The 10,886-nt window shown below is 45.5% G+C and overlaps 1 protein-coding gene across 1 annotated transcript in view; it reads right to left on the bottom strand.

Annotated features, from left to right (window-relative positions):
* Positions 1 to 239: 239 nt before the first annotated feature.
* Positions 240 to 10,886, bottom strand: part of LOC147887191 (ARM repeat superfamily protein) — a 53,883-nt gene continuing 43,236 nt past the window's right edge. Inside the window, exons 15-20 of the mRNA XM_087394168.1 lie at positions 2,957 to 3,077; positions 2,698 to 2,859; positions 2,486 to 2,614; positions 2,115 to 2,183; positions 1,227 to 1,556; positions 240 to 1,025 (exon numbers count right to left, since the gene is read on the bottom strand). Coding sequence (XP_087250294.1) covers positions 936 to 1,025; positions 1,227 to 1,556; positions 2,115 to 2,183; positions 2,486 to 2,614; positions 2,698 to 2,859; positions 2,957 to 3,077 — 901 coding nt within the window. The 3' untranslated portion in view covers positions 240 to 935. The remainder of the gene's footprint in view (positions 1,026 to 1,226; positions 1,557 to 2,114; positions 2,184 to 2,485; positions 2,615 to 2,697; positions 2,860 to 2,956; positions 3,078 to 10,886) is intronic.

Raw genomic sequence — 10,886 nt, 5'->3', positions numbered from 1 at the left:
GACTGCCCTTCCAGATGCCTGAGAAGAGTGTAAGCAGTTCATTATACTATTTCATAACCACACATTATGTTTTAGCATTGCTTTATCTCCTATTCCACAATCTGCCTGTACAAAGCCAAAAACTCTGTCGCTTGCACAGTCTCAAATGAGCTACAGTATAAAAACCAAAGTAAAGAAGGATCAAGCATAGAAAATGGTCTCCCATGAACCACAGCGTACAGGACTAAACGAGATGCAGTATCTGTTTGCACTGAAATATGTCCACAGCTCATTCTGACATACACCTCATGTTTAATGTAAATCCCTTCTGATACACATGAAAATGAACCTAGGTCGTATCATATTAGGAAGTTGTAAAACTCCTTAACAATACAATAAATTGGTAATGATGCTCTCTTGCAATGAGCACTAAAAATTGCCCTTATGGTCATTTAAATAACCAACCACCAAAGGCATCCTTTACAAATTTTTCCCTCAAGACACTCTTCTCAATTCTCTTGATTGCTATAAACAGCACAAGTCATAAAGCCATGACTTCTATATTCATTGGGTAACCCCCCAGCAGCAGATTATTTGTTCATGACCTAAGCGGATCAAAAAATGATTCAAGCTGAGCAAAACTTTACAATGTCAGGTGAAGCTGCTGGCTGTCTATCCTACAGGCATGCTAGAACCATGCTTTCCAACTGAGGAATGTTCCAAAGATTCTGTGCTGTACAGGCACCGACCTGCAACTTCATCTGAACAAACAAAAGAACCTGGAAAAAGCAGCCAGTGCTGCTGTAAAATAGAAGATCCCACACATTCACATGCTCTGCCAAAAAATGGTGCCTCATATTCTTGAGGCTTGGCTGGACATGAAAGAGCAGAAGGCTATTCTTACAGAAAGGATAAAGGTGAAGGGAGGGTCGAGAGATGAATGATTCAATAACCTTTCAGTTTCGCCAGCCTACTCTTGGAAGCAGTCTACTGCCTCCATCAATAATAGAATTAGCTTTTCTTGTGTCCTCCAGTCTCTGGCCACCCTGAATAGAAACAAGAACTGACATATGAAGTGCAGATAAACAGTCACATTTTTACAATGCTTTACACCTTGAACAATGCCCTTAGGAAAGTAGCTGAGCATTTCTTGTCCATCATGATGAGGATACTTCTTCAATCTTTTAAAAGGAATCGTTTTAGTCAATGGATTGGGTTGAACTTTCGGCCATGGAAGGAGCATTCACCTGTGCAGAATTAGGCTGAGCTCTCTTAAATTTGGGATGCTGAAACTGTGACTGCCTGAGCATACGGTGTTGATGTTGTATGTCCTCAAACTGTTGCAGCCTTGCTGAGAAGTTGATTGCTCCTGCCCCATTGCTCAGGTCTGAGCTTCTGTCACCATCTTCACTGACTTGTGCGTGTGACAGAATCTGAGCATATGGGCTGCCAGAAGAAGTCCTCCGTATCATACTGAGACCTGGAAACTCTGAAGTAGTAGCAGAAGGCACATGAGTAAATGCATATGCCGGAACCGTCTTCAGCCGTGTCCTCAGAATTTTGAAAGCCATGCTTTGCTGCCCATAAGGAAGAGGGATCTCAGTCACAAGCTAAGAAAAAACCATTTAAAAAATGAGCGCATCTTAGCTGTGGAACTGTAAGTGGAAAACAACTTGCGAAATCACAACAGGATTGGTCATTGTTAAGAATACAAGAAAGTATTTCTATTAAAAAAAGAGGCATACGAAAATACACAGCTTAAGGGCCTGATAGGATCAAACTTAACTCCTGCAGAAAATGAGAATAATAAAGAATTGTTTCAGTGATGAAAGAAGGTAGAACGCATCCACATACAAGATGGTTGTCATTAGAAACTGAGAGGGTCACTCTTCAGATACTGTTATCTTTGAGTTCTAAAGAAGCAAAATCTGAATTCATGTGTGGAACGACACATGGATTCTCACGTTGATGAGCCAAGATGGAAATGACAAGAAGCTACATTGAATAAACTGAAGTTTCCATGTCTAGTACAGAGAAGGCTTCAGCTAAGTAAGATTTAGAGCCTAAACCAACAGGATATGAAACTTCCTTTCTACTAGCTCTATCCATTAAATACAATGATACAAGGATGGTACCTGAGGGAGTAACATAAGAAGCCCATTAAGAACCTTGATCAGGGCTGGATATCTTCCAGGATCGAGGAGCTACAACCAAAAACAAGGTTCTACCAGTTAGTTCACAAAGAAACTACCAGAAATTTTGTGCATTTTCCAACACTAATGCAACATGAAATGGCCAACTAACCCATCATCTGCTTATCCCTCACTGAAAGATGGAAGGATTACAAACACGTGCCACATCACATGCAGCAATTGTACACAATGCAAAGCTAGAAAGATATACCATGTAGCATGCATCATATGCATACCATATTGGTTAAACTCATGATCGACGTCCAGGCAAGGGCACTTATAACAAGTATGATCATTAGAGAGGGAAGACCAACCTGCATCTTCAAGTAGAGGAAGATTGGGGTTTCCAGCAGCCTTACAAGCTTATCAATTTGAACAAGAAATTTGACATTTATGTCTTCTTCTCCAAGAGACTGGATGACAGAAGTTGCATGCTGATATGCCTGTCGTCACAAATTAATTAAAATCCAAAGAATAACTGAAATCATCCAGCGAATAGCACAACAAACATTGCATCAGAAGTAACCTGTGCTAACAGGCAGAGACTTATTGTGGCCATCGGAGAATGGCACCATGTGGAGTATAAAGCAACAAAAAGATTCCGACCATCTGGATTTGAGAGAGATTGTTTGAGTAAAGCCCGCAACTCTGCCAGCTCAGATGCAGTGAGAAGAATTAGGTTCAAAGCCTGCACATAGAAAGGTGCCCATTATAATACTCACAAATCCAAATAAGAACCAACTCAAGGATTCCAGGTATTTTGCCCATTATGAGACATCGCATACCTGCACCATAATGGTTGCAAACTCTAGGTCTGCCTCTCCTTCTAAGATGGTGGCAAGCTCCTTGTATATCCTTTCAGCATCAAGGAGAACACACAAAGTGCGCAAAATGAGAGTACCCCGCCTGAAACAGCAAAAGTAATTATCCGGATTTCACACACAATAAGAAGCAAGAATCAAATCACCACATCTTAGTGAAACAAGATTGCAAGGAAAACATTTGAATAACTTGGTATGGTGACACACTAAGAGAAAAACGTGAGAACAATCTGACATGAAATATAAAACCAAAAGTAGTTGGTTCAGAAAGTGAATCATGATAGCAACAAGCAGTGTGATCATAATGAAACATGTGGAATAAAAAGACAATTTAGATTACACCATGATTAATGTTCTCAATGGCACTTCTACAATCCAAGAAAGAGAACAAGTCATCATTGCTTTAAGGAGGATGCATGGATAAGGTACATTGCACAATCAATTGTAGAAAATGATTGAGGCAATTTCTCTTTCTGACACAAACCAGATCGTCAAAATAGCCTTGTGTTCTTCACAAGGTAAGGTAATTGTCCTGAATCTTTGAACATGGCGAAACCTGAAATTGAAGTCTAGTATAGAGGTAAAAGTATAGGCCGCAACTGTATTCTTTTGATTAGAAATGACGGACATTTAAGACTTGTGCCAATCTTAATACTTCTTAGTTGAAGCATACTGGTCATCATCTTCTACAGAGGGTTTTGGGTACTATACTGCAATTGTACATACGGTGTTGTTGAAAATGCCAACAACCATGCACAAGGGAAGGCTGTACACACTCAATTTGGATTAATATGTTCACATGTGTCATGATCTGTGGCTAAGATGCCTTGCTAACATTCCCTAATGTGCGCCATGCTCCCTTCCAAATCTCCCACCATCTCCATTCCTCTTCCCCCGCCATCTCTCCTCCTTTCCATCTATTCCCGCCTTCTCCTGCTCCCCCCCCCCCCCGCCTCGCCATTCTCCTTCTCCTGCCTTCCCTCCGCCTCTGGTTGTCCTGCAGGACAGGCCCACGTCCCCCGCTGGAACCACCCCCATCCGTACCTAGTTGCACCTCTTCTTGCGACGCATCTGCGCGTCAAGCTCCCCCAAGGCAGCTAGTGCAGACCCCCAAGCTTGTGTAGGGGTGCTGCAGCGTAGAGGGCTGGAGGGAGCCAGCAAGCAACTGCAGGCTCCTCGACACAGTCAGCCCGTACAGGCTGCGCTCGCGGGACTGTTTGGGAGCCTGTTGGCCTTGAGGTGTTCGACACCTGCCCACAAAGGCGGCCTTGCACACTCGACCAGCCAAAGGTCACCGGCTGCGCTTCAGAGGATTCTCTCGTCTCGTATTGAGAACCTTTCCATCAAACTACTTGTCGAAGGTCTACATGCAGGTGGTCTTGGCTGCAAGTGGTGTTGGCTGAGCTGGCCCTTCTGGACAGAACAACTTCACAAAGGATTCCCTTTCTTTTCTTTTGCTCGCCTTCTCTCATTCTTTTGGCAGCATGGAGTTTAAGTTTGTTTCTTCTTGAGGATTGTAGCTTGGCGATGACCCTTGGCCTAGCCAGAGGAGCTCAAATGGCAGCATCCTCGACTCCCTAAATTGTCAAGGTCCGTCTTTCCCCAAAAGACAAGCAGCAAGTGAAGAAAGCAATCCAGACACTACAAGACAGAGCGGTGGTCGGCAGGATAGTGGGACCATAGTCACAAGAAACGTTTCGTCTGTTTCGCCGTTTCGTTGTTTCGACAGGTTTTGTTTCGTTTCGTTTCGTGTTGTCAAACGAAACGGATAGGTTTCGAATTGATACTTAATATATACCCTTATAGGTACAAAAAGATATGTTATATTTAAGTTAGAGTGAACAGTTCGTCTGTTTCGTGTTTCGAGGTTTCGAAGAGGACGAGACGGGTTTTCATGTGACTATGAGTGGGACTCACACCCACAAAAGCGACAGGTGTGCGATTGGATTCAGGCGAGTTACAATCTATGGGAGAGGAGTCTTCCTTCTCCAGCTGGGCTCCCCCCACACCACCCGGGCCCTCGTGGAGGGGGGGCCTCACCCTTTGGGCCCACATTTGGGCTTCACGATTGAGGATATGGAGGCGATCCACCACGTCCCCCGCTTCCATAGGCAGAGCTTTTCACACCGTACTGGAGTACTGGTCGATTCTCCACTCCATAGGCAGAGCTTTTCACACCATATTGGAGGCTCCACCGGCGGCAGCATCAATGGTAGCTGACAACGGTGTCCCCTAGCTCAGGTTGATAGTTGCACACCCACAGACCCTTGCAGAGGCGATCTTCCTCGAGACTCTTGATGGTGGGAAGTTCAGGCAGTGCATGGAGATTTATGGGCTACCACGGTAGTGTTTACGCTGGTGAGTGGGGCTTCGTTGACAGAAGCAGAGGGCTGCATGTCCAGACATTGAAGTCACAAACCTCTTGGGTAAAGCCCTCGGGAGGGACTTGGGCTAAAGTTAAGCGCAAACCCAGACAGAGAATGGAGTCACCTACCTCCTGGGTAGAGCCCTCGAGAGGGACTTGACTAAAGTTGAGCACAAAAAGCCAAGTGCCAAGGCTCGTCAAAAGCGTCGATGCCATGCTAGACTCCGTGAGCGCAGAAGGACATTGAGTGGGCCCGCTTCCCCGATGTAGGGAAAGCAAGTTGGAGAGGCCTCTTCAGCCCATCCTCCGACCCCGAAGCGCGAGACCTTCTTTGATGAAGTCCCCCGGCAATAGGTTTCTGAAGTGACCCAGCGCCATTTCCTCAGCAAGCCTTGGGTAGCTCCCTAGCAGCCCCGAAGTCTAGGTCCACTTCTCGCCGGTGATGGATAAGTTGAAGCCCCAGAATGCACAGGTGCGAGAGCCCACCACGCCAATGGAATTCCCTTCGCGGGGCTGCAAGATCATCACTATCATCTCCAGCGCAAGGGTTACACATCTAAGATCTCGAGGTAATTCCATGGGCCTAGCCTCCAAAACTCCCTAGATAGGGGTTGCTCAAAGCGAGGCCTCGAGCTTGGTAGCTGAGAGAACCAACCCTCGGACTCATGAGGAGAGGAAGAGGGATGAGGCCGGAGAAGCTGCTTGATTCAAAGTTCACGGATGATACGGCCTTGTATGTAGAGGGTACAGCTACCAGCCTAGAGACAATCAAGGGAGCCTTGGCTATTTACTGCGGAGCCTTTGGCACTCGGATCACCTAGACCAAGTCTATAGGCTTCTTCGCAGAGGCAAAGCAGGTCCACGAGACCCGCAAGGATAGACAGCGAGGTACCTTGGATGCCAGGTGGGTATAGATATTACAGCAGAGCAACAGATTGCCCCAGTCTTAGAGAGCGTTCGGCGCAAGCTCCTCTACTAGAGCTCGGTCAAACTCTCCTTAGCAGGTCGTGCTCTAATGGCCAACCAAGTTCTTCTCGCCACAACCTGGTATATAGCCTCCTCGTTGTAGGGAGGAGTTCGAGCACCAACCCCTTATCTAGTACCCAGAGATTAGGGATCAGGATGGCCTCATGCTTGGACAATGGACCCACATAGGTTGGGCTCAGTGGGACAGCCGCCTAACCAGCTCCTTTGGTAGGTGGAGCAGGCTCCCCATGGAGGCAAAGGAGAGACTTGGAGCCCTAGCTCACATATGTGGTGTAGGTCAATGGATGAGGGAGATGGATTTTGCCATCCCTAAGTCTTGGTGGGAGGGACTTCGCTCATGGGTGGATAGCAGATGGCTAGGACAGTTCTCTAGGACTAGGGTACCCCTGAGGATTACGATTCAACGAGGCAGCAGCTACCACAGCTTTTTTCATTCAAGGCCGAGAGGGCAACTTCAGGCAATGACTGAGGGGGACCCAGAGATGGACGGGAGCCTAGACTCGATCCACAGATAGGTGGTCAGAGTAGTGGGTCGTTTGGGCAAGAAGTGGCACATTGACCCCTCTAGCATTCTAGAGCAGGACCCCCCTAGGTGGCACCTTTGGCTGTGGGAGGGCCAGCCTCTATGGGAGGTGCATGGGATCCAGGTGAGAGTGTTCTTGGCCTTCCAGGGTAGGCCACACAGAGCGCGTGGATGAGGTGGTCTTTTTCTCCTACACTACACGGACCAGACGGAGGCTACAGATGGAGGCAACGAGTTGGACCCATTCGAGGGAGAGGCACTGGACAGTACAATAGGAGCCAGAGGAGGTCAGATCTAGATTTTGGACGCGTCTATTGAGGAAGATCTCCTATTTCTTCTAGTTGGCCGCCCACAATGGTCTGTCCATAGAACCTTGGTTGGAGTAGATGCGGGTGGATGGACGATGTCATTGTTGCATTGACGGGATCCTTGACTGCCTCTAAGCCGCCCTAGCGCACAAAGGATTTAATTCGGATCCCTCCGACTATAAAGCCTACAGAGGGACTTCACCTGGGGCATGGTGGCTTGGTTGGCAGAGGGAGGCCATGCTTTCCATATAGACGAGGTCTCCCCCGCATACATGATCTGTGGGAGGTAGTGGCCAGCATTACAGCTAGGAACATATGGGTTGCCGCTGCAGCCTTGTGATGGGCAAGCACCATGTTCCACCCTCGGCCACTTTGGTCGCCATCTGGCAAGACATTATCATCTACACCCTGTGTTCCACCTAGGAGAGCGGGACTCCGGGTTTTAGAGCGACTGCCGCACAACAAGCACGTTTCTGCAAGGCATGGCCTGCAGGTGTCTTTTGCATTTTCATGCCGCAAGGGATTCGCTGGTTGTATAGTCCCCCCCTTGGTTGTTAGCCCCTGTTCCAGAGATTGCCTAGGGAGTGACCTGGGTTCCCTTTCAGCCATTTTTTGGTTCCTTTTCTCCCATACTCAGCACCTTGGGATAGTTGACTATATGGTTGGTTTTTCAAAGCATTAATAGGAGGTTCCTTTCTTTGGGGAAAACAAAAAAAGGTACCTTCCTAGCCTTTAACTTGTGGATGGTTTGATGTATGGACCCTTCTAAAAGGATATGCCCTTTTCAATAGGACACTTCACATGACGCATACCTCTTCACAAGAGAGCACAACTTTCTCGAAGAGAGACTTTGTTTCATGTCGGACACTACTGTTTCATGTTAGACACTACTATTTATAGCGCCTGATTGTCTCAATTCCTAACCCCCCCCCCCCTCAATCATGTTGAGGAGCCAATGGACCTATGTACTTTAATTAGGTGCTACAAACCTGTGCCCACCCTCTGAATACTGCAAGTGGCCCATTACTGGACAGATTGTGAGTTCAGGTACCATGCAGTTGGTGGAGCATATGTAATTTGCATCATTGCATCATATGTGTACTCCGACACTCACAGCTGCTACCTCAGTTGGCATCATACCTGATACCAGAGCAGGTTTGACCCATACTCACTATGTGCACATTGTAAGGAGTTCACGTCAGTATTAGCATAAACCAGTTCAGCCAGTCCCCAGCCTGTCGAGGTATGTCCCCAATCTCTCTAGCACAACAAATCCCAAAGCACCCAACCTCTCAAAGCACCTCCTTTTCTCGCACACTCCCCCCAGCTACCCTCTGAATCTCTTGAGCACGACCCCTAGAATTAGCAAAATACTCCTACACTATCACAAGCTGACAAATATGTTCTTTTACCAACGGTACTTCAGCAACCCATACATCCTCTGCCAGATTCCATTCAACAGCTTCTTCCTTTACTCTATCGAAAATGAGAGACTTCAGGAAGCAGCCTCCTTCAGAGCATGATGCTACAGACTAGAGTCTGGGTCATTGATACTCCATGCCTTTCCATAGAAACATACTCATGCCATGATCATGAGATCCTGCAATTCAGCATGGACCTTTTACAAGCACAGGATATGTTTCAGATTTACAGAAGTACGTCCAGCAACTTCTAGAGAGCATGGCAACTCTTATCAGCCAATTCCAGCAGGTTCAAGAATCAGTGCGCAAAGACAACATAGCACCTTCAGAATTAACCTTCAATAAAGTTCCTCCCGAGCTAGAAAACCAAGAATCCGTAATCCATATCATCTTTTGAAAACATCAGTCCAGATAAGCCTACTCTGGTCAAAGGATCAGATGGACCCTTGACAATTCTGGCTGAATAGCAGCTGTATACTTCAACATTGTAAATCTCCCCCACAGGGAAAAAGTTTCATTACTATTGATTGACAAGGCTGTTCACAAAATTCTTTTGCCAATTCATTAGTTGGCTCATGTTTTACTTCAAGTACTATGACTACCAAATTGAACTTTCTCAACCACCTTGTGTGCATGTGCACACTCATCTCTCACACCTTGTAGGCGTTGACGTAGCAATAAATTCTCTCACAAGGGTGCTCTTTCCCCATTGGAGGGCCAATCTGGGTAATCTCATTTTCGTGATTCTGCAATTTCTGAATTTGCGGTTCAAATCATACTCAATTTTCTGTGTTTTGCACAATTCATTCATAGCAGATTGTTTGTCAACTAATAGTGTGAAGTTGGGATCTCTATCTGATATAATTTTCTTTGCAAAGCCTAGAATCTAAAGCTGTATGTTATGAATAACCATACGAATCACGATATGTGCAGCTTGACCACTCATTTTGCAAAATATGAACCGTGCCATCACTGACAATGAAGAAACGATTCCCATAATTCAAACATTGTGTTTAAATACCACAGAATAACGATTCCCATAATTCAAACATTGTGTTTAAATACCACAGAATATACTTTGGATTGATCACCTCATCTTGACCCTTCATTCATGTTAAGGCTTATCACTACAAACAGCCAGTCAACATCCAACATTATACTTTAGGCTGACATTAAAGCCATTATGTATTCACTGATGAGGTGGTAAATGCAACTGAAATGATACATCGTTAATCTTTTCAAACATCTAGGATGCGCCCACAAGGAACTTGACATAAACTGTTTTGTGATCAGTTTGAGCCATTTAATCTTGCCTTGTTAAAGCACTTAGCACCCAATCTTCCTTTGCAAATTGCACTGCCCTCCATCGATTGTTTGCAGCAATCCTTTTGGTGTTTTTGTCCTTGGAGGATGTGCTTACGAACCTAATCATATGCTGATATATATGGCAGACTCCATGGTGTAGACAAGTACTACTCTCTCAAATACATAAAGTCAGCCAGTTGTGAATATGCTGGAACCTGAGTAGAATCCTTGGCAAACTTTCACATTCCTATTGTGTATATTCAAGAAAATCCACACTACATTTGTCATTTTATGGGTGAAAGCATTGGGTTTGAAACAAGGAGAACACCAACACACAAGGGTGTAGATATCCACCATCTGGAGGTTGTCTAGGTTCTCGATAGTAATGGTGCAATAAGTTTACATTGTATTCCCTATCACCAGAATACAAAAAGTGCGCCCATCATGGACCATTTGTATTCCCTATCGCCAGAATACAGAAAGTACATTGTTCCTGGGCCATTGAGGGACCTTAGCTTAATCAAAAATAAGACTCAAAATTTCCATGTGTGAGAAAGAGAGAACCCTATAGACACAAAACCATTCACGTATCATTGCTCACAAAGGAGAGAAAGATAAACACTAAGCTTTGAGCATCGGCAAGCCCGATTTCAAGGGATTTATCCAAGAAAATGCATAAGATTATTTACAAACAAAAGGGAGGCGAATTCTAAAATACCATGTCCTAGAATACAACACTCGCCTGAAACAACAACGAGCATCTTGCACCACTAGTGGATGCACTTTAGACTTCGTGGCATGGTACTAAGGTCCAATGAGGTGGGATGCTATACCACCTTGTACAACACTTGTTAAAATAGAAGTATTGCAAACTCCGACTCTGACAGAAACGTCACCGTTCTATGCCTAGCCGCCCTGAAATTTCCCAAGCAACAACCAAGTTCTCTTGTTGTTAGTCTACACACCAGCCCACTCTGTTATCCGA

The sequence above is a fragment of the Dipteris shenzhenensis genome, chromosome 23, assembly GCF_047967505.1.
Source record: "Dipteris shenzhenensis isolate YYH24624 ecotype China chromosome 23, Dip_SZ_1.0, whole genome shotgun sequence".
Taxonomy (NCBI): domain Eukaryota; kingdom Viridiplantae; phylum Streptophyta; class Polypodiopsida; order Gleicheniales; family Dipteridaceae; genus Dipteris; species Dipteris shenzhenensis.
This window is presented reverse-complemented; position numbering and strand designations above follow the sequence as displayed.